The following is a 24,046-nucleotide window of genomic DNA, read 5'->3' as shown; positions in this document are numbered from 1 at the left end:
GCCTCTGTACTCTTCTAGGATGTTCAAACTCAGGACGGCAGAACCGGGCAGGGCTGCAGAGTCGGGCCTGGGAGACTGGTCTAGGCCCTTCTGCGGGGACCGGGCCCACATGACTGTCTGTCAGGTGCTCTGGGGCCCGGGAAGGAAGGGAACACCTGTGCGCGGACAGTCTTAAGGGGCTGGGAGGGCGCCTCTAGGTGAGGCTTTGGTAGAAAGGAGCAGATGCGCCTGAGGGACACAGAGAGGGTTCGTGGTTTCAACTGCTGATGGCTGTCAACCCGCAAATGCTCCAGGGGTTTGGAAAATGCTTCCTCTTTCCAGATTCCTGAGAACTTCACCCTCTCAAACCAAACCACAACCTGCAGGGAGCACCTTGTGTAATAAATCAGTGACATCCACGTACGTGTTATGTTTTAATAAATAAAGCATATTCACGGCTTAGATCTTAAATCACATTTATAGACATTTCTAGGCCCAAACAGGTTAACAGTGAAGCTGCTGCTGCTGGAAGAAATGAGGCCCCACATGCACTTGAAGCCCAAAGAGTGGAGACCTGACCCCAGAGCCCACCACTCCGCCCCCCCCGAGGCTGGACCCCAGGAGAGCAGGAGGCCTGGGGACACTCATGCACCCACCACCTGACCCCTCGCCTCTGTGCTGCAGAACAGCGGGAAGTTGTGTTACTTTGAGACAAGCTAGAGGAAGGTTTCCTGATCGTACTAAGTGAGACTCTCGCCCGTTGGTCCCCACCAGCCGGGGTGTTGTTAGCTACAGCAGGGCTTCCACCGACAGATGCAGGACAGGACAGGAGGACAGCAAGGAGGAAGCTACGCAGGCCATCTTGTCTCTTCAACTGTCAGAAACGTCCACGTCACGCAGTGGGTGGACGCCACCTCCCTCAGGCTTAGTCCAAAAACTTCCTGTTGGCATTTGCCCCAAACAAGGCTCCCCGCACTTCGGGCATCATCTGTGAAGAAAGAAGCTCCTGCGTGAGGCGGCGCCGTCCCCCGCGCCTCAACCCCGCCCCGAAGCCCAGTAGCTGGCCAAGCACCGCCCGAGTCCGACCAAGAGACTCAGCGATCGCAAACGTGGGCTTAAGGCCACTGCTTAAGGGGAGAGAGAACAAATGACGGGCACCATGGCCGTCTAAGGCTTCCGTCCCACTCCGGTATGGGGAGAAGAGTCGACGTTCTGGAGCATCTACACTCGTTCTTTCAACGGGTGCCGAGTGCACGCCGGGTGGAAAGCTGACAGCAGGTCTGTGCTGAGGCGCGCCGTGGCAACTGGAAAAGCCCAAGCACTCAACCTCAGGACGCAGCCACCAGCCACGTGCGGCCAGTGCAACTGAGGCGGCGAACCGCGCACCTTACCTAGCTTTAGTTAATTTAGCCACGTGTGGCTGGTGGGTAGCATGGCTCTGAGGTGTAAGTAACCAGAAGACGACGGTGAAGGTCGGGGCAGCAGACCACACCCCTGGAAGAGGCCCCGCACTCGGGACAACTCAAGTTTTCTGGCTGGTTTCCTGCAAACCCGGAAACACCTGAAGAGCCTGGCGCCCTGTGGCAATTCCTTTAAGAGCAGTTGCTTGACTTTCCGTCATTCCTGCTGCGGTTTGGGGTTCTGGGGCTTTGGGTCAGCATCTCCACATGCAGTAAAATAGATACATTAAAAGCCTAGGCACAGGGCTTCCCTGGTGGCGCAGTGGTGGAGAGCCCACCTGCCGATGCAGGGGACACGGGTTCGTGCCCCGGTCCCGGAAGATCCCACATGCCGCGGAGCGGCTGGGCCCGTGAGCCATGGCCGCTGAGCCTGTGCGTCCGGAGCCTGTGCTCCGCAACGGGAGAGGCCACAGCAGTGAGAGGCCCGCGTACCACAAAAAAAAAAAAAAAAAAAAAATCCTAGACACACAAAGCCCTCGTTGTGACCCCAAGGCCACCCTCATGTAAACATATCCTCCCAGCAAATGGCACTAAATGCCTGAATCCCCGCTCCTTTTAAGAAAATGTCAAAAAACGTAGAAAGAATCAACGAAGTCCAAATACGGCCGATTGACATGTTCTCCGCAGCACCTCCTCAAGGTAACGACAGGCCAACTAACTGATGAGATGTGTCCCCACACTCACCTGCTGGGCTATGAGGTCCAGCCGGCTTTCGAGGGTATTGGAGACCTTGATTTTGCGATCCCCGTTGTAGATCTCAACCCCGCCAGCTCTACAAAGAACACCGGAAACAACGTTCATAGATTTGAGGGAAACAGACACACGTTGTACAATTACCTTCTTCCCTTGGAGAATAGCTGTCTTGGTGTGTGGATGGTCTCAACACTCTTAGGGGCAATAAACATATGCAATAAGTTTGAAACTAATTCAGAAGCTTCTGAAGCTTCAAGGTAAAGAGGCTGGTAATAACTCATTACCAAGTGACTATGTGCCAATCTGATTTTACGTTACTCTAACAACCAGCCCTCCCCAACTGGACGAAAAGGGGGAAGACTGCGTCCCAGTTTGCAAATCAATACATACAGTCCTCATCTGAATGCTTCTTAAAGGCCAGTGCTGCAGGGACCAGGGGTGCTGACAGGCAATCCTCCTCAGTGCCTGTGTCTCAGATAAAAGGCTCCATCCCAGCAGGTGCCAAACCCAGTCCTCAGTGGTGCAGGGCCGATAGGTCACATCCTACTACAAGGAGCCTCAGGTATGAAATTCTTTTGCTGCATTACAATTCTGTTTTTTACAAAATATTTCTTGAAATAAGCAGGCTCTGAGGCAAAGGCTGGGAAAAATTTTGCAAATTTTCTCTAGAAAATTTCAAAGGGCTCTGACGTGAATATTATTTTCTTACTCCATCCTCCTCCCCCATTTCCTCTTTGTTTCTCTGAACAGCCCCTGTCCCCACGCGGGCAGCAGGGGAAGGGGGGTGTCTGCTGTGCACCAGGCACTCCTGAACGCCAAGTCCAGGCCCTTCCGTGTCTCCTATTCCCCAGGGACCTATAAACCAGGAAACAGGCTTAAGAGGTGGATAAAAGGACCGATTTACTGAATAAAACTCCAGTTTAAATCTGCAGAGTCCTTCACCTGCAATTCTGAATCTCAAAGGCTCTGAAAACAGAACCACCTAATTCAAGTGGCTCCAGAGCCTGAACTGGGCTCCAGTCACCTGTCAGCAAACGGCTGGTGTCCCTGCATAACTACTCCTCGGGTGTGAGCGCTCCTGCTTCCATTCAAACACGTAGGGCATGTACGGGATTGCTTCTCTAAGCACCCGAACACAAAGCACCAGGCACAGTGGTCCTGACTGGAACTGCTGAGTCCTGCATGGTCTCCACACGCTGACTACCCACCAGCAGAGTCACTGTACATCCTGAGCCCTGATGTCAGTGCTGCACAGACGTGACCCCACTTCAGCTTCCAAGAGCTCAGTGAGGCGGGTGCTGTTATCCCAGGTCAGAGATGAGGACGACTAAGTAACTAGTCCAACCCTACCTGGCCAACACCTGGCAGAGTGGAGAAGCAGACCTCGATCTGACAGTAATGCTCAATAATGCTTAGGCTCCCACAGGCCCTCAGCTTGAAAGCACTGTCACACACACACCCTATCTCTGATCCTCAGCTTATGAAGCAAGCAAGACTGATCCCTTTTACAGATGATGGGATTTCGGCTCGAGGTCCTGCAGCGAGCAACAGGCCAATCGGGACTCAGAACTAGGTCTTGCAATCCTAAATTCATGTGTCCCGAGGCCTCCGCAATGCTGGCCCATGGGGTGGACCGGCGGGCAGGCGCACAGGGAAAATGCCCCGGGCTCTCCCCGGCCAGGAGCTCCTACCACCCCTCCCAACCACGCCGAGTCTCCCCGCACTCAGCAGAAGCACCATGGTTGCTGGCGTTCCACACCAAGGGATCTGCCAGCCAGACATGGCTACTTCCTTGTCAGAGGGAGTGATCACCTTTCTCACTACCTAGGACCCACGTGGACCCACGTTCAAGTTCTGGGTACAGAATCCATGCTGCTTCTAGGCAAGCTGAGCCATAAGAAGCTGGTTAACGAGGGGGAGACCAACAGGCGCCAACACGAGGCAGCTCGAGGCACGCGTGGGATGGCCACACCGCCATCCTGCCCGGGGCGCCCAGAGGACACGCGCAAGGCCGGGCGGACGGCCGTTTGCGCGGCCAGAGCAGCTCAGGTGTTAAAAGCAGAAATGCTCCTTACATTTCCTCAGGCAGGTAGGCCTCCTGATCAATGTGGACATCAGCGTCTCTTTTGGTGGCGATTTTGTACACGGGGATTGCTTTTTGCACCGCAGCCTGGAAAAACACAAAAAAGAGAGGTTTTATCAGAAACTATGGAGCAGGTATCCATAAAACCAACAGTCTGTACAAACAAAGATATTCCTACATATTTTTCAAGTAAAAGAACAGACATGTTGCTGGTGGGAATGTAGAACGGTACAGCCGCTGTGGCAGATGGTATTGTAGTCCCTCGAAAATCAAACACAGAATCACCTCAGGATCCAGCAAGTCTACCTCTCGATACTTATCCAAGTGAAGTACAAGCACAGACCCAACAGATATTTGTACACCCGTGTTCACAGCAGCACTGCTCACAATACTCAAAAGGTAGAGACGACCCAGGTGTCTATTAACACATAAATGAATAAATAAAATGTGGTCTACAGATATAATTCAGCCTTAAAGAAAGAAATCCTGACACACGCTACAACGTGAATGAACCCTGAAGACATTACTGCCAAGTGAAATAAGCCCGTCACCCAAGCACAGATACTGTCTGAGCCCCAATGTATGTGTCAATCTGTTCAACTAGTAATCGTGTCAGAAAAAGACTAAAGTTCCTTCAAGAAAACATTCTCACGTGTCTCCTGGAGCCTACAGTGCTGTCCGAAGATGGGACTTCCACGCCACACTCAGTGCAGTGCAGCGTGAGGAACCCTCTTCCATCTGTCCTACACCTCCACTTCTCCCAGCTCACTGATTTTTAAAACTGCGGTAAAATGCACATGAAATTTACCATCGTGATCAGTTTTAAGTGTACAGTTCTGTGGCTTTAAGTACATTCGTTGTTGTGCAACTGTCCCCACCATCCCTCTCCAGAATGTTCCACCTTCTCAAGCTGAAACTCTGTCTCCGTTAAACACCGTCTCCACCTGCCCCTCCCCCCGCCTCTGTCTCTTTTATTTAGATGGTATTGCCTATCCTCTGCTCCAATCCAGTAGGTACTGTTTTCTCCAGAAAGGGAGGAGGGTACTAACTCAGATGGCAACTTGATTTGTTTAAGAAAATAAATAAGAGGCTCAGGTACACTTAAGTTAGTATCTATAACATGTTAAGACTCTTCTAGTCCCCATAGTTGAGCTGTCATTTATTACAGCATGCATTTCATCCCTAACATTTTGATCTTTAAAAAGAAAAAGGATTTCTTCAAGCTCTACCTTCACCAGAGGGAAATCCTGTTTCCTGCAACGAACGATCACTCGGGGCTCCAACAACTGGTACAAACCCTATTAACGCACAATCAGATACAATTAGTAAAAACTGCAAACTATAAAATAAAACAACAGTAAATAAAATGTCTTCATAACTCTTTCATCTAGTTTGGGAAAGCAGTCCTCTTGTTTAATTAAGTTCCCCCAAAGATGGCCTACATAGTATGAGAACATGGCAAGATCTTCATATCACAAACCAGATAAATATACCCAATGCTCTGGTGATGGGAACGAAATTCATACGGGAGTCTTACATCAACTAGGTTGAGGACAAGTATTGTACTTAACAGCTGAACAGCAAACAATTAAAATGTATACAGCCTGTGATCTGAACCTCAATATCTAAAGCAAGCATTTTAGTGGTAAAATTAAATCAGGAAAGTTTACAGCTGGAGGTTACAAAGGACAAGTGAGACAACATCAGTCTCATCCACCAGCCAGACACCACCATCCTCCCACACATCTCCCGACCAGACAAGGAAAAGAGCTAAAATGAGAACACAGGAGAAACAGCTGGCTTCTATCCCATCTTGTCGACTCTGCAGGGATGTGGCTCTCAGTGGTGCATCCGACCTACAAACTTACCTGGAGGACCAGTCCATCCAGCAGCACTTGGTACCTGGTCGTATCTTTTACCACTTTGCTGAGCCTCTGTTTGGCTTCATTTAGTAGGTCCTACAAAGAGTGGAAAAAGAAAAAGTTATCTACACACTTGGGTTGTCAGCTTGGAACCCACGTGGGGCTGGCCCAGCCCGCGTCCAATCACTTCTCACTTTACGGCCGTGTTTTCTCTCCACACGCGCTCTCTGAGGGGTACGATAAAGCAGGTGCTGCCCGAAGAACACAGATGCGAGCGAGAGCGCTCCGCGGCTCCCAGGGGACTCGCGCTCAGGCAGAAGCGCCCAGGTTACCGATCACGACTGAGCAACACAGAAAGAGCCACGTGACACAGCCGTGGAGAGCAAGCTACTGAGGCAGCTGGGCAAGATGCTTCCATTTTTTATTAGAAAAAGCAGCCTCTGCACAGAGAACAAAGTGTCATCAGTGTTTACCTGCGGGAGGCTGGACTATCAATGATTTCCATTTTCTTTATGTTAGTTTGTATTTTCCAGTGGTCTATAGTAAACGCTGGCTTCTATAACTAAAGCAGACATTGAAAGGGACTCCGGAGACAAATCTCACGTGGTTGAGAAGAGCGCGCTGGCATCTGCTCGTAAGTGGTAAGCACGCACAGGCTTACTGGTAAAAGAGGACCGAGGTCGTTTAAATGGCAGAGAGAGCGCCTCTCAATCCCACTGCTGGCCACCCAACGCCACTGAGAACAGTTCGTCCTAGTAAATCTTCCACATACATGTCTCCCTTATTGAATATGATCTCTGGAATGATTTGGGGGATTTAAAGAGGGAGAACATACATGCTCGCTCAGAAACCAATCAGAATTTGAGGAGTGAGGGTGGAGAGAAGGAAGTGGCCCTGTATTTGGTTCTGAGAGTCTCCCTTGGACCCGCACCCAGCCCGGAACCACTCCCGAGCAGTTGAAGCCTTTAGAATCTAGGACGCTACGGCACAAAGATTTGAAGCATTTATGATATAAGACATCTGGCTGAAAGAAACCTCAGCCCCTCCTCACCAAGAGACCCCTCAAGCACAGTTCTCTTTGTGCTGGAATTGACTGTCCACACTGGTCATGCCGGTAGGGGTGGACACGAACAGTACGGAGACAGGTTTAGTCTAAAAGAGTGAGCATCAAGTGGAGCTGTAACGAGTGATGCCAGCCACTTGTAAAAATAACCCACTGAGAAATCTGGAAATGGACAAATGAAGACTCTTAACACCACCCAGAACTCCAATCAAGGGAGTAGGAACTCGGAATAAACTGAACTCCAGCCAAGAAAGCTGGAACCTAATCGACATAAACTGCATTGTCCCTTGTCTAAATCATTCCTGTTCACTTAAGAGACATGCCCCACAGGTCAGGAAGGTAACTTAAGTAATACCCCAGTGACACTCTTTGATTCTAAACTCAGCTTTCTGGCTGTAGTCTGACTCCCCATGGGGAGGGGTGTAGGTTACTGCCGTTCACGTGTCAGCCTACAGATCAGTATTTTGAGAGTCTGGAAGGGCATTTTCATTATCTGTCCACCTGAACCTAACTGCCTCTAGGATCCTGAAAATATTAGATTCTGCTCCTGGAAAGCAAGAAACTAAAACCCGATTATGACGACATCAAAATCATGTCTCCTTGCTCGTGCCCGGTGTGAAGAGTCAGGGGGCGTCCTGCAGAGACATTTCTGTTTCGTCTCTTTAACCGCAGCACCAGAAATCTCTACTTCAGGACCAGCAAATCAGAATTTCTAAAGGTCGGTCTGTTCTTTACCTCCCTTAAATGACAACAACAACACCTTACACAGTGTGAGGTTTAGGAAGTGACGGTAAAGAGCTGTTACTTACCCCAGGCCTGTCCTGTGTGAGGCACTGCACGGTCACTTTTCCTATGTGGACCAACTTAATTCTAAAGAAGCTTCACGTATATGCTTTCCCCATTTTATAAAAGGAAGGTTCAAAAGGGTTAAAAAATTCACCCACCGGAACTTCCCTGGTGGTCCAGTGATAAAGAATAAGCCTTCCAATGCAGGGGACACGGGTTCGATCCCTGGTCTGGGAACTGAGATCCCACATGCCGCAGGGCAACTAAGCCCACGCTCTCTAGAGCCCATGCACCACAACTGGAGCGCCCACACGCTGCAACTAGAGAGCCCATGTGCTCCCCGGTCCGGGAGGATCCCACATGCCGCGGAGCGGCTGGGCCCGTGAGCCATGGCTGCTGAGCCTGCGCGTCCGGAGCCTGTGCTCCGCAGCGGGAGAGGCCACAGCAGTGAGAGGCCCGCGTACCGCAAAAAAAAAAAAGATCCGATGCAGCCAAATAAATAAATGAAGAAATACTAGGAAAAAAAATTCGCCCACCAAACAGCAGACAGTGGTGAAACAGAAACACACCTCACAGGGGTTCAAAAGCATGGGCTCTTACACCTGGAGAGCCTCAGGGCAGGCAGGGGAAAAGGGTAGACAGCAGAGAAAAGTAACTAAAGGACTATAGGCAACCGTGCACTTCTGGTAGCAGAACAGCTTGCCTGTTTGCTTTTCATTTTCATCCTGGTTCTGTATTTCCTCCTTCCTTCTATCTTCTGTCAACATCCTTTTCTAGCCAACTGCTTGACAAATCCCCTTCCTTTCATAGTTTCTTATTCTACGGATAAAGCTGGAGAAATAAACGTTTTAAAAGAGCCAAATCCACAGAAACATGCACATGTAGCCCTGTCCCCCATCATCTCACAGCCGGTTTCCTCACCCTCCGTGACGCTTCATTACTAGGGTTCACTAAACCGCAAATCACCTGATGGCAAGATGTTAGGCTGCAAAGGACTAAGGAAAGAAGCGCTTTAGAACAACTGAAATTATAGAAATGTTTATTTTAACAAATTTCTCATTATACATTAGCAAAACAAAAGCTCAGGCTGTGCTCTGAAACCGAGTTGCACGCTACAGAATAACTGGCTTTGCCATCTACCAAAACATGGACAGTTCAACAAAATGAGAAAAATAAAAGAAAAACAAGAAACCCCGACAGTTCACACGCCCGCTGCCTTCAGTCCCTCACCGCATGCTCGCCTGTCCAGCTTTCACCACCAGGCTTTGTCTCTACCAGCCCAACGACGCTGCTCTAGTACGAGTCAGAAGTGAAACCTCGATCCCCAACTCCAAAGACCACTGCGCTCTTCCCCCTTGGACTCGCTGAAGCATGAGACACTGTATTCGATTACCATTTTGTTCTTCAAGTTTTCTGTCCCTTTGGCTTCTCCTTCACGACTTCTCCTCCAACACGACTGCTTCCCCCCATGTTCCTTAGCAGTCTCTAATTTTCCTGCCGTAAGCTGAAGGCTTCTCAGTTTGCTCCCCTGGCCCTGTAGTTCCACATCCACAAGCTTGCGATCTCACCCATGCCACGCAGCTCCACATGGGACCTGTGTGCTCTCTGAGTGGAAGCCCCAGCCTCTCCTAAGTTCGCCTGGACTCCGAAGGCGATTCAAATGCCAAGATTCATCACCATTCCCCACCTGCTCCTCCCCCTGTATTTCTAACCCTCATCACCTATCCAAGTGCCTAGTGACCTGGTGAGAAAGCTTAGGTCTTTCTTGACGCCTCACAACCTGCAGTCACCGAGTCCCACAGACCACACCTTTCAGCATCTGTGGATGCCGTCGCTTCATGTCCTCTGCTGCCATGTGGTCTTGACCTGCAAGTCAAAGTTAAGCCATAACCTCATTTCCTCTCCCCAAGTCACCAGTTCTCTTTCTCCAAAACAAATCTAAGGCTAAAGCAGTAATTTCTCAGTGTGGTTCTCAGACCTCCTGCAACAAGATTACTCTTCCTGATGAGAATACAGAAAATCTCTGGCAATGGGGCCGGGAGTCTGAGTTTTAACAAGGCCCTCCAGGTGATCTCTGTGCCTATTAGAGTTAAGAGAGCTGGTCCAAGGATTTGTCCCACACTCTTCAGCAGGCGTTCAAGGCTCTTCCAACTGAGCCCTAGTGTCTCTCTCCAGCCTCAGTTCCTACACTCCCCGCTCTCCTGGACAATTCCATTTCCTGCCCGTGTTGTCAATTCCAGGCCTCTGTTTTTGTTTCAGGCTGCTCTCTCCATTCCGTCTCCAAGGTAATGACATTCTTTACAGTCACACTCAAAAGGCTGCCGTATAGATACAGTCTCTGGTCTAGTCCCAGTTAGACAGCAGACTCCTACAGCACTGAGCACCAATGAAGGACCAATACAGGCAAACCCTGCAGTCCAAACAGCTGACTGCCAAAGGAACCCAGCTAATTAGGAACCCAGCTAATTATGAAATGAAAATAGAAGAGTGAAAACTAAAAGATCAAGTTAGTATCGAAAGCAGAGAGACATTTAGTTGTGACAATTTTAGAAGCAGATCAACTCTGGCTACTCTGGGGTCTATTAAGTGTTATGGGAGTTACGTTAGTGAGTCACCTCTGTGTGTCCTCACACTCAACCTCCTGGCAGACACTTCCATCTGAAGGCTTCCTGGCCCCTCAAAGAATGTCCAATGTGATCTGGTGGTTCTTCTTAAAAGAGCCCGCCCTCCTGACTTCCTATCATGTTAATGGAGCCACCACCCTCCTAGGCAGCCGGGCCTGAAACTCAGGGTTTGGCGTCAGCCTTAGAAGAGGAGGTGAGGGGCTTCCCTGGTGGCGCAGTGCTTGAGAATCCACCTGTCGATGCAGGGTACACGGGTTCGAGCCCTGGTCCAGGAAGATCCCACATGCCGTGGAGCGGCTGGGCCCGTGCACCACAACAACTGAGCCTGCGCTCTAGAGCCCACGAGCCACAACTACTGAGCCCGCGCACCACAACTGCTGAAGCCCATGCGCCTAGAGCCAGTGCTCCACAACAAGAGAAGGCCCCGCTCGCCGCAACTAGAGAAAGCCCGAACGCAGCAACGAAGTCCCAACACAGCCAAAAGTAAATTAATTTTTTTTTAAAAAAGAAGAGGAGGTGGAGGAGTCAGTAGCCAACGTCCGGGGCTTCCTCCTATAAAACATGTCACCACTGACACCCAACTCAGTCCTTGTTGCCACCATGCCAGGCTCACCTGACAAGAACCAATATCTTACAATATTAGTTTCTCTAGTCATCTAAGAAGATGGTATGTCTTCTGCTTAGTCAAGTATTTTATTTTCAGTTTTATAGCTTTTCCATATAGTTCCTATTCACCAACATTTACTCCTAATTGCTTACTGTTGGCATGTAGTAAAACTATCAATTTCTGTATATTCTCTTTGTAGCCAGTCACCTTTTTGAACTAATTACTAGTTCTTAGTTATTTTCAGATGTTGTATTTTTTTTAATATACAGTCGTATCTTCAAAAAAATAACTGTTTCTTCCTTCCCAATATTTATATAACTTGTCTCTCCATTTTGTAAGAAATCTAGGGCCTCCACAATAACTATGAGTAATAGTGGAAACAGAGGCCTCCGCTTGGTTTCTAAATTTTTTTTTTTTGGCCGCACCACACAGCTTGTAGGATCTCAGTTCCCCGACCAGGGATCGAACGTATGTTTCTGCCCTCTCCTTTGGGTGACAATACTCCCCCAATGGTTTTCTGTCTAACCTCTTCTCTGTTAAATTTAGTCTACGTACTCATATCATTAACCCTATTTATGATAGGCCTCATAAAATAAAATGAAACCTTCAACAGCTTTCTACTGAAAGCAAGCAAAGCTCTTCACTTGCACTCATGGCCCCACAGTAACTCCATCCTACCTTTCTAGCCTTATTAGTCCCCATCGCCCTCAGATACTGTATGGTCCCCCCATCACGTGCTATATACCCAGGAGCTACATGCTCTGTTAGAGCAGCAGGTCCTTGAAGACTGGACACACATCTTATTCATTTCTGTATTTATTACAATACCTAGTGTAATGATTTGCTGACCAAATGTTTTCTCTCTAAAAATCATTCATCAGCTCCTTAATCTAACATTAACTAGTGAATTCTCTATAACAGACAAATGAATAAACATTTTATAATTCTATAACTAAAGGGGCTAATTACTCACTGTGATAAGGTCATCTCTCGCTCTGAGGACTTTGAGCCTCGCTTGATTCATCAAATTAGACATCTGACTGCAAAAGGCACAGAAAAGTAGTATCATTACAGCATAAAAAACAACCAACGTAGAGAAAGAAAGGTACAACCTCCTACATATGTGCAAACACTTCTCTTTGTACAGATCCCAAAGAGAACTCCCTGAAATACATGTAGCGGTTTTTATCCACTTATTTTCAAAGATAAGGAAATATTTATTGAATGCTTATGAAGTGGCAAGACTTTCTTATCAGTTATTTCAACTATATCTTTCAATAATCCTGTGAGCCTTCCGTTTTCCCAAATGAGGAAAGAGAAGTAACTTGACCAAGGTTAGTTAATCGGTGAATGGTCCATTTCAGACCGGAACCCGTAACTGCCTGGCTCCAAAGCACCTGCTTTACCCTCTCGTCCCGGTGATTTTCAAAGCTCACATTTTCTTCTGCTGCTCAATCTGCTTTTCCTTCTTCTCGTAGTATTCCATAATCTTCAGTCTTTGGGTCTGCACAAGACGACCTTTCTCAATGTTGAACTCTTCTTCTGCCTACCAAGGAGTGTATTATTATTACTTCATTATACAGGTCTTGACAGTTTCATTTTAAGCAGCTGACGCCCAGGGCAGTTGCTTATACTCACCTTGCTCTATGTCTAGTATATCCACCAACAAAGTTTCAGTGAACAGAATCAGAAGATTCTGTGTATGAAAAAAATTATGTATTTTAAATTTGATCCATCTGTTTAATAGAGGGCTAATGAAAACGACACAGAATTTGGAGTCAGAAGATATGAGTTACTGTCTAAAAAATTTGGTCAAGTAATCTAAGTGTCCTCCCTTATAAAATAAGAAAATAAAAATAGTATTCTTTCCTTTGTAGGTCAAAATCTAACAGTCCTTTTAAAATTGTAAACTACATAAATTTGAGTTATTAGTTTTATTAGTGTTAATTATTGAGCAGTCACTTTTTACAAAGGGTATCTTAGTATATCAGCCGTCTGTGATTTTTCAGGCAGTAAGAAATTATGACTTTGGAAGCTAGCTGAAGTTACTGATTCAGATGTTGAATGCTTGGCACAGACACTGGAACTTTCAAATTCTAAAATAAATGCCTAACAGCTTGTTTCTATACCTATCACACGAGATAAGACTACTTTAAATAGAAATGCATTTACCAACTGAAACAGAAGTTCTGTATTTGTCCCAGAGAGAAATAAGGAAACTAGTCATACGAGAAACTGCAGTGCTCCTAAGGCCATCAAAACAATATTAAACAAGCAACAAGGACATACTGTACAGCACAGAGAAATACAGCCATTATTTTGTAATAACTTTAAATGGAGTATAATCTATAAAAATACTGACTCACTATGCCGTACACCTGAAATTAATATAATATTGTTAACCAACTATACTTCAATAAAAAATGTATAAAACAATACCCTCTCAACTGTTTTACTTCAGTGACAGGCAAAAAAGTCTTTTCTTTCTTAGATGATAAATTACTCAAACAGTTCAAAGGTTTAGTTTTGGCCCTAGGATACCAGGCACACACAATTTTAAGGCTTTACCGTTAAGTAACAAATGTAACCACTGTAGAATAAAGTAAAAGGATAGTGAAAATAAAGTATTAGGTGATATATTCTGACCTACCATGATTATACCTAGAGAAAAGAACAATTTTATATACTGTACAGAAACACTGTGCAACTCGAAATATCTGTAAAATTTCTAGATGCTGACTGCCGCCTTCGTGATGGACAGGGGCTTTCATTTTATGCCTTACATACGCCAAACTGTGTATTTACCTTTTTTGCAGCAAGCACAAATAAAAAAGCAACATAACAATGAAAAAATACTACATCCTCCCCTGACCAGATATCAATTAGCCGCGGTTGCTCAATGTCTGAGTTTGGATTCCATGAGAAAATAAATCCATCCCTTACTTTTCTACTCCCTACCATAAAATTTCAGGACACTTATTGACAATCAGAATTTTGGGACTTCACTGGCGGTCCAGTGGTTAGGATTCCATGCTTCCACTGCAGGGGGACAGGCTCGATCCCTGGCCAGGGAACTAAGATCCCGCGTGCCACATGGCACAGGCAAAAAAATTAAAGAATGTTTAGAAAGGAAAATTTACTTTTAACGTTAAAGAAATTCTTACTGGTCCTATGCAATGAACGCTCTGTTAATCAATTTTAATAAGTACTAATTAGCAAAGCAAGACAGTACGAAACTTTGATAACTTCTTAAACCTAGGAAGTGGAATCTCACCTTTGCATCTATTTCTTCTGCTTTCTCATTGGCTTCTTGTTCAATAAAAGCCATCATGTGCTTAATCTATAAGGAGAAGGAAAGGTTACTTTAGAATATGACAAGAAAAAAATATCTATGTTTTCTGATTCTTCCAACAATCATTTATGGAATGCCTTTCTGTTCTCAGGTAACTTACAATCTGGAATTTACTCCAGCAAATGGACCAGATGCAATATTCAACAACACAGGTAAACAGGCCATTATCCTACTCTCAAGGAACTTGGAGTCTATGGGGAGGAAGGACTGAATACACGTCCTCCTCTACTTCCGGCCTCCTTCAGCCAGACCGTCCTTCCCCCTTCTCCATTTCTACTGGAGTGTACCAGACAGCCTCCTACTCTCAAGGCACTCCAGCCTGACTCCCCTCCCCGCAACCCAGTGAAATCACTTGTAAGATGACGGCCATCTCCTCGCCCTTATCTTACTGCATCTGCAGCGTCTCCTGGTACACTGACCACCACCCTTCTTGAGCATGTGCTTCCCTTTGCTCCCGCCACTTCCTTGCTCTCCTCCTCAGCCTCCTCTGAGGCCATACGCTTCTTCCTCCGCCTCCCAGACAGCTCCTTCAGGAGACCCTACCCACGGCAACTGAAATCCCACACGCTCCGTAAGGAACACTGACGGCTCTGCTCCCACGTCCCCCTTGACCTCTGCCTTGATGACCAGCACCAACACCAAGTAGTCCCCTCCCGTATCTCAGGCCCCAGGTCCAATCACCATGTCCTACGAGCTCTCTTTTCTAACACCTCTTTAATCTGTCCATCTGTCTCCACCTTCACAGCCACAATCTCATCTTTGCTATCATCATCTCCTGGCAGAATTACTGCAACAGCGTCCATATCTTCCCCGGGCCCTCAGTCTTGTTCCCTTGCTAACCAGCTCTACCTGACAACCAGGAAGATCCTTTACAAATGTCCCTCTCATCACGTACCACACCCCCCCTTAGGATAAAGTGCAGAGATTTTAGAAGGTCTGCCATGTGGTCACTGCTCATCTCTCCAGCATCACATGAAATGTAACCTCCACCACTGGCCACTCCTCAGACTCCTAGTTCCTGTCATCCTACATTTTTTAAAGTTAATTAATTAATTTTATTTTTGGCTGCGTTGGATCTTCGTTGCTGTGTGCGGGCTTTCTCTAGTTGTGGCGAGCAGGGGCTACTCTTCGTTGCAGTGTACGGGCTTCTCACTGCGGTGGCTCCTCTTGCTGCGGAGCACGGGCTCTAGGCGTGCAGGCTTCAGTAGTTGTGGCATGCGGGCTCAGTAGTTGTGGCTCACAGGCTCTAGAGCGCAGGCTCAGTAGTTGTGGCGCACGGGCTTAGTTGCTCTGCGGCATGTGGGATCTTCCCAGACCAGGGCTCAAACCCGTGTCCCCTGCGCTGGCAGGCGGATTCTTAACCATTGTGCCACCAGGGAGGTCCCCATGCTACTCTCATTTCAGGTTTTCAGTTCCTTGAGCTCGCCATTCTTTCCACTTTGGAGATTTCAAACATGCTGTTCCTTCCACTTGGAACACTCCCCCACCCCCAGCCCAGCTATCCTCTCGAGCCTCAGCTCGCTTAACTGTCACCTCCTTTGGAAAATCTCCTGAACCTCTCACTTATCTGCACCCAGGACACTCTGCACTTCTCCGCCTAAACACACAGTCCTAATTGCCTGCTTGCCTGTGCCTCTCCTCAACTAAATTATAAGGCTAGGAACTTGCTAAAGGGTTTTAGATCTCTGGCTACAATTGGAGAATGAAGTCCCCAAAATCTTCTGAATGGGGCTTGGGGTGACTGATCTAATTTATACTCATAAACAGAGTACTGTCTCTAGTGGCAGATGTAAAATATACCCAAATGAATATACAAGCAACAGAGCTAATCAAACTCACTGGTAGTTTCATTTCATAGGGGCTCTACCTGAAAGGAATAGTGAATTAAAAAGGAAAAAAAGCAGCTTAAAAAAATTTAATGTAGAGCCTCTAGGTTATTAACTCATTTCATGTATTGTCCTGCATAAAGGTAAATCCCACCGTAAACCCAGGACACGGGGTTAAGGGTTTACTTCCCCCACAGTAGGTGCTCAATAAACATTTGTGAGTGAGAATCTGTTGGGAGTTTTAAGCCTTCTGAGGTACCCCAACTACTTTTTAGAGTCTGTACAAAAGTGAGTTAAGATTTGTTTCACAAGAATGTGAATATACTTAACACTACTAAATCATTCACTTAAAAATGGTTAAAAAGGCCCTGAGAAAACCATAATTCAAAAAGACACATGTACCCCAATGTTCATTGCAGCACTGTTTACAATAGCCAGGATGTGGAAACAACCTAAATGTCCATCGACAGATGAATGGATAAAGAAGATGTGGTACATATATACAATGGAATAAAAAGGAACAAGATTGGGTCATCTGTAGAGACATGGATGGACCTAGAGTCTGTCATACAGAGTGAAGTAAGTCAGAAAGAGAAAAACAAATATCGCGTATTAACGCGTATGTGTGGAATCTAGACAGTACAGATGAACCCATTTGCAGGGCAGGAATAGAAACGGAGATGTAGAGAATGGACATGTGAACACAGCGAGGGAAGGCGGGGTGGGATGAATTGGGAGATTAGGTTTGACATACATACACCACCACGTGTAAGACATAGCTAGTGGGGACCTGCTATATAGCGCAGGGAGCTCAGCTTGGTGCTCTGTGGTGACCTAGATGGGGGTGGGTGGGAGGGAGGTCCAAGAGGGAGGGGATATGGGCATACGTATAGCTGATTCACTTCGTTGTGCAGCAGAAACTAACACAACGTTGTAAGGCAACTATACTCCAAAAAATGGTCAAAAAGGTAAACTTCACGTAATGTGTTTTACACAATTAAAAAAAGTGAGTTAAGAATACAACCTAGGGGGCTTCCCTGGTGGCGCAGTGGTTGAGAGTCCACCTGCCGATGCAGGGGACTCGGGTTCGTGCCCTGGTCCGGGAAGATCCCACAGGCCGCGGAGCGGAGCGGCTGGGCCCGTGCGCCATGGCCGCTGAGCCTGCGCGTCCGGAGCCTGTGCTCTGCGGCGGGAGAGGCCACCACGGTGAGAGGCCCGCGTACCGCAAAAAAAAAAAAAAAAAGAATACAACCTAGGGACTTCCCTGGTGGCGCAGTGGTTAAGAATCTGCTTGCCTGCCGATGCAGGGGACACGGCTTCGAGCCCATGATCCCACGTGCCGCGGAGCAACTAAGCCTGTGCACCACAACTACTGAGCCTGCGCTCTAGAGCCCGCGAGCCACACCACTGAAGCCTGTGTGCCTAGAGCCCGTGCTCTGCAACAAGAGAAGCCGCTGCAATGAGAAGCCCACGCACTGCAACGAAGAGTAGCCTCCGCTCGCTGCAACTAGAAAAAAGCCCGCGTGCAGCAATGAAGACCCAACGCAGCCAAAACATAAATATATTTTTTAAAAAAAAAAGGGAAAATAAAGAGCAGGTGCTTTAAAAGAAAAAAAAAGAATACAACCTCATGGCATCAAAGTCTTGAGGAAAACACACAGCACGGTTTTAGAAGGGAAGACTTATTTTTTGTCAAAATTCTTAGGAGCTCTCTACCAGTGAGGAGCCAAAATAATGACGACAATCAGAGCCCGTTTTATAGGTAATACAATAGTTATAAATTCTCAAGCCTTGAAAAATTGGGGTGCCTAACCCAAATCTACACTGTTAAGAAAAACCACAGTGAACTTGCTAAATGGATCAACCTCCACACATCTGTGCCTGTGTGTGTGTTTCTGTTTGTGCTGTGGAATGGAATCGTCACAAGCTCAGATCAAACTCACACTGCACTGTCTGGAACTTTAAAAGTAGTTTAAAGACAGTAATCAACTCAGGTAGCTTACAAATGCTACAAGACACTGGCCTCTAGAGGGGAACCCTCCTTCAAACCTGCATTACCTGCCTCTATCTCTCGGGCCGGACCCTCTGCAACCAGATCTGACGAGATCAGCACAGCCTAGAGCAAAACACACTCATTGTAGCCCAGGTCACAGAAACCCGTTTACAGTCAACAAGAACACATTCTGCCTTTAGGAGTTCCAACAAGAGAAAAGTCAACCCCTTCAGGACATTTAACTCCACCCTTAAGGCAGAAAAATCTGCCCTTAAAATATACTTTTCTTCTTCCTGCTAAAGCTACTGGGTTCTACACTTCTGGAGTCAAGATTCTTTTGAAAGTTTGATGAAATAAATAACCATACTCCCCAGACAAAAAAAGCAACATACACAAATACTTTAATACAGTGGGGAAGAAATCAGGAAACCCAGGATTTCTTTTTCTTTTTACATTTAAGTATTAGTATTTTATTTCCAGCACTCAAGTTCATCCTTAAGAAGATTTAGTCGATTCTAGGGGGCTCTTTTTAAATACATTACCTACTTGTGATGGAAAAACCAACAAGAACGAGCACTCCATTTTTGATGTATGTACACAATATATCTCCTATAGGAGACTGTTTGGCTTAGCACTCTTGGCAGCTCCAGTGCAATCTCACAGAGCATCCTAGGGTTTCACTGACCCACACCTAATGGTGCCTGAAAAACATCTATGTTTCCCCCTTGTCTCAGAATCCATGAAAGTCTGCAGATTCTCCCAGCTCTAAAAGCAGTGATGTTTACAGAAATCAGCACTTTGCTTTACTGAAGCAGACATCTTGACAGCAAAGAGAGTAACAAGATTTGACTTGACCCAAAGTGCATGAGGACTAAAGACAGTTTCACCATTCGGCTTTGCAATGTAGTTTCCAGAAATCAACTGTGATGAAAAGCAGGAAATAACTATATTAAGATTTTACTAACTCCTAAAGAGCAGGAAGTTGAAGGAAACCCAGATTTCTAGACGTCTACTCGGTGCTCGATACTCAGGCCTGGTCACTGCCGGGAATACGGGGAAAACAGGCACCGCCCTGATGGGGACCGCGCGTAGTGTGGAGGAGTACAGACGATACATTTGCTCGTTCTTACTATTTTACAGAAAGAAAACGTGGTTCTGGCCTAGTTTCACTGCTTTACCTTTGCCGTGTATTCTAACTGGGGAAGCCCTAGTTTTCAATACATCACAACAAGGCGGAAAACGAAGAAGAGGAGGATGAGAGCTAGTACTAGGGGTGTGACCGCTGGACTACGTGGAGCGCACTGCGTCCTTTTTCCTACAGTAAAACTCAGACGCAGCGCTGATTAATGTTCAAAACCCGCGCTGTTCTGTAAGCATGCGGTAAGATTTCCTACAGTGCCGCACAGACGCTATTTTTGTTACCCTCCGTGATCAGCCTAAGATCCCCTAAAAGGAAGAACCACCACGCTTCCGAGAGCATATCACCTAACGAATAAAGTGCAGAATCGTTTTAAAGGAACTGGAAACATCCAAGGAAAAAACACCGTACTGCTCATCTAAGAAGGCTCACAAGGCACTGAGTGAGCGTTAGTCAGGGTTTTCCGAGAACTTCTGCCAGAAAAAGACAAGTTCTCTAAACTGCGGCCTGAGTGCCCTTCCCCGAAGTCCGGGCCTGGGCGGTCAACGTCCGCCGCCCGCGAACTCCAAAGCGCCGAGCAACGCCGCGAGCCCAGGCTGGCCGCTCGCCCGCCAAGCCCGACGCGGCCTCGAACCGCACAGCCCCGAGGCGGGGTCCCGGGGACGGGGAGATCTGGCCAACGAGGCCGCCGCGGAGCTCCCCCAGGCCCGGGGCGGCATCCGCCCACCTCTCGGGGTCCAGCCCGGCGCTCACCTGCTTCTGCACGTCGGCATCGCTGAGGGCCATGGTGCAAGCGACGGGAGGCAGCGGGTGACCGGCCGAAGCTCAGAACCGACGCGAGCAGCGGGCGAACGGGAGACGAAAGCCAGACGCGCTTCCCACCTCTTCTGTTTCGTGAGCGCAGCTTCCGGTTCCTGCGCAGGTCGCCGGGCAGCCCAGCCAGTGGGGAGAGAGCGGCCCGGAAGTCACGCCCCTCCACGCCCCGCCTCGCCTCCTGTCGCTCACTCGTGACGTCTCGTGATCTCTTCCGGTCTTTTCCCCAGCAGCCCGCTCCGAAGCGCGAGGGAACGGCTGTTGTCGTGCCCCTGACTTTAACTGAGACTTGTAGCCCTTGCGTTTTTTTTTAAAAGTTTACTTTTGCCAACCAGAATTTGTTTTACTTTCCTGGCCCTAATGGAAGCAAATGCGTCAATATTTTACTTATTAACAGGTTTTATTTTTAGAGCAGCTTTACATTTACGTAGAATTGAGCTCAGGTTCCCATATTGTTAGCCTCCTCCCTTTCTGGGGTACATTTGTTATATTTCATTAACCGAGGCTAATGTGGTGACAAAAGCCCACAGTTGAACCAGTTTCCTTAGTTTCCCTCTGTTGCGGAAATTCGGCCTCTGTACACCAGTGCCGGATTATATCTTGGAGACGGAGTTTTGGGTAAAGTAGAAAACAATAGTTTTATTGCTTTGCCAGGCACAGGGGGCCACGGCAGGCTAATGCCTTCAAAATTGTGTCCCACCTGGAGGAGGTGGTGAGGAGTCTTACAGTGTTCCAGGAGCAGGGCATGATTAGCTCGTGGAGCTTCTTCTGATTGGTTGCTGGTGAGGTAATCGGGAATCAGCATCATCAACCTTCTAGTTCCAACCGGTCTGAGGCCTGTGTGCTGTGGGCAGCGAGCAGCTAACCTCTCCCACCTGGTGGGGGCTTCAGTGTCTGCAGAACAGCTGGAAGGACCCGGCTGAGAACATTAACTGTATAGCCCTGAGGGAGAGCTAAAGCTCCTTGACTGTGTAATGGCTAACGTATTATTATTTTGGCTTGCTTGACTGTTTGCCTTTCTGCATTTTCCCACTTGTCTGATTAAATGTATTCCTTGACTGAAGTTTTTCTGCAGACAAAGGGCAGGCGGAAGACATGGGTGAGGGTCTATTCTGGGAAGGCCTCACAGGGTCCTGCTTGGTGACACCCCTGATGCCCTTTTCCTGTTACAGGACCCCATCCCGGTTACCACCTTTCATTTAGTTGACGTGTCTCGTAAGTTCTTCTTGGGGGTGACGGTTGCTCAAACTTCCCTCTTTGTTGACCTTGACAGTTTGAGGGATACTGTTAGGTATATTATAGATGCACCTCTGGGGATCTTCACATAATTGGTCAGGGGTTGTGGGTTTTGGGGAGGAAGAGCACAGAGAGAAAGTGCCATTTTCATCACATCACATCAAGGGTTCATGCTGTCAGCCTGGTTTTTGACTGTTGCTGTTGACCGTGATCACTTGGCTGAAGCAGTGCTTGTCAGGTTTCTCCACTGTAAAGTTACTCTTTTTTTCCCCTTTCCATACTTTACTCTTTGGAAAGATGTACTATGTGCAGCCCACACTTAAGGAGTGAGGAGTTACGCTCCACGTTCTTTAGGGTGGACTACCTACAGAATTTATTTGTAATTCTGAATGAGCATGTGAATTTTTCAACATCATTACCAGGATCCACTTACAGAAAATTATTCAGAAAATTAAGGGAGAAATTCGAGCCCACGTTTTATAAAGACAAAATACTTTGAAAACTTATTTTTAGGATAGATTCCTAATAATAGAATTATGGGCCAAAGGGTACACACATTTTTATTACTAGCTTTTTATTTTGAAGAAATTTCAAATATAAGTTGTAAGAATAGTGCGATAAACTCCCATCACCTAGATTCACCAACTATTAATATTTTGCTATATTTGCTTTATCACTTTCATATGTATATATGTATATATGTGTATATATATATATAAAATTGCATGAGTCAATAAATAGTTCAGTGTGTGTTTCATAAGACTAAGGGTGTATATCAGTCAAATTCAGGAAATTTAGTAAGTCCATATTCAAATTTTGCCATATGTTCCATTAGTATTCCTTGTAGCAGTATTTTTTTTTCTGATCCAGGATCCAATCCAACATCACCTATTGTATTAATTACCTTGTCTTTCTAGTCTCCTTCAATACGGAATAGTTCCTCAGACTTGGTCTTTCCTGATACTGACGTTTCTAAAGAGTACGAGTCATTTGAACTGGCCAGTTGTAGAAAGTCCCTCAATTGGGTTTCATCTGATAGTTTCCTCATAATTACATTCAGGTGCTGCATTACAGAAGTACATGTGTGACATCGTGTCCTCAGTGCATTGCATGTCCTTTCAATGGGAATGGCACACCCATTTTTAAGGCTCTTAATACAAATGCCAAATTATTGTCCAGCTGTGCTAGTGGACACTGTTCTTTGTAGCGTATCACAAGTTGGTACACATATTTGAGAAAAGTGGTGGTGTTGGATAAGGGAAGGGTTCAGCCACAAAACAGTAAACCTAACAGGGCGACAGAAATCCATGCATTTGATCGCAATTTGATCGGTAGTCTAATCAACTGAACCAGATGGTAGGCTTGTTTCTCTCATCTAACTAGTTTTTCCACTAATGATTTCATTCTTCATCATCCCAGAAGACAGGCATATGCATGCCTCTAGCAAGCTAGGTCAGGATGAGGTGGTATTCACTCGTTTGGATTACAATCCTTCCTCCCGTTTATTTATTTTTGGCTGCACCGTACAGCATGCAGAATTTCCCCGACCAGGGATCAAACCCATGCCCCCTGCAGTGGAAGCGTGGACTCTTAACCACTGGACCGCCAGGGAAGTCCTCCTTCTGTTTATTTTTACAATGTTCTGCAAATATCTGAGGCTGAAGACTGGGAGCCTCAATCTAATACATGTCTAATCACTTATGAAAACAATGTCTGGAAGAGATGTGATACTATCCAGATCAATGTGCTTTTGCTTCTTTGGAAAACAGTGCTGATTTATCATTATTTTCAGACATTAAAAAATACAGCAAAGTACAAAGAATTCAAATGTCTATGTACCATGTACCACCACCCAGAGTTGACAATGAACATTTGTCACATCTGCCTTAGGACTTCATTTTTTAAATAAGAGTGTTACAGGCACACTTAACATCGCCTTTTGTGCTGCTTCACTCTCCCCCATGCCAGCACTCTTACTTTCTGCAGTATTCTGCTGACTCACCGAGGAACAGGCCAGGTGCTGTCTGGTAAGAACGTGGTAAGCTTCAGAGTGAAGCACAACTGAAAAAGTTATTATGAGCCCATGCAAAGATTAACTAGTTAGTAGTTTTCCAAATCCAATTTCCTCCTATACTAGCTTAGGTCTTGTGAAGAAGTTTTACTAAAACAGCTTTTCAGACAAATTCCAAAAATCCCACTCCCAGATAAGCCTATTGACTATGGCTTTACCAAAACTGCCGACCTAAATTCCTTTCAGGTTAGTCACTTAAGGTTTGCGTGCTCCTTGATTTACCTGCTCCCAAGCTAAGGCCTCAGTCTGTGGTTTATCTGGAAACTGAGTCACTAGAATAGATAAGGTAAGGCTTCAGTTTGTCTGCTGGGGAGTGCAGAAACTGGAGGTAGATGAAAATCATGTCTTTGAATGTTGAGGAATTAATTTTTAAAAGAAAAGACAAATGGTGGCAGAAAGCAGTGGAAGTCTAACTTACGTGCTTTGCACTTTTTAGCCTTTTCCAACCAGTTTTCTGCAC

At 46.6% G+C, this 24,046-nt stretch overlaps 1 protein-coding gene across 1 annotated transcript; it reads right to left on the bottom strand.

Annotated features, from left to right (window-relative positions):
* Window positions 1-383: 383 nt before the first annotated feature.
* On the bottom strand, window positions 384-20,377 carry ATP6V1E1 (ATPase H+ transporting V1 subunit E1). Its single transcript, XM_029205906.1, has 9 exons — window positions 20,220-20,377; window positions 14,432-14,497; window positions 12,594-12,703; window positions 12,131-12,197; window positions 6,084-6,173; window positions 5,445-5,513; window positions 4,208-4,302; window positions 2,124-2,211; window positions 384-967 (listed from the first exon to the last, which is right to left on the bottom strand). Exons 1-9 carry the CDS (start codon window positions 20,250-20,252, stop codon window positions 905-907), a joined length of 681 nt encoding a protein of 226 aa, XP_029061739.1. The 5' UTR covers window positions 20,253-20,377; the 3' UTR covers window positions 384-904.
* Between the last annotated feature and the right edge of the window lie 3,669 nt (window positions 20,378-24,046).

This window comes from Monodon monoceros, unplaced genomic scaffold (assembly GCF_005190385.1).
Source record: "Monodon monoceros isolate NGI ecotype Baffin Bay Population unplaced genomic scaffold, NGI_Narwhal_1 Super_Scaffold_6, whole genome shotgun sequence".
Taxonomy (NCBI): domain Eukaryota; kingdom Metazoa; phylum Chordata; class Mammalia; order Artiodactyla; family Monodontidae; genus Monodon; species Monodon monoceros.
The sequence above is the reverse complement of the archived record's forward strand: the minus strand, read 5'-3'. Positions and strand labels throughout refer to the sequence as shown.

Excerpts from the sequence above, each read along its gene's own strand:
- ATP6V1E1 (XM_029205906.1), bottom strand. The coding sequence starts at position 20,252 with ATGGCCCTCAGCGATGCCGACGTGCAGAAGCAG. Across the intron at positions 12,704-14,431 it reads CAGAAGAAATAGATGCAAAG|GCAGAAGAAGAGTTCAACAT; the intron begins GTGAGATTCCAC and ends ACTCCTTGGTAG. Across the intron at positions 5,514-6,083 it reads TGGATGGACTGGTCCTCCAG|GGTTTGTACCAGTTGTTGGA; the intron begins GTAAGTTTGTAG and ends GTGCGTTAATAG.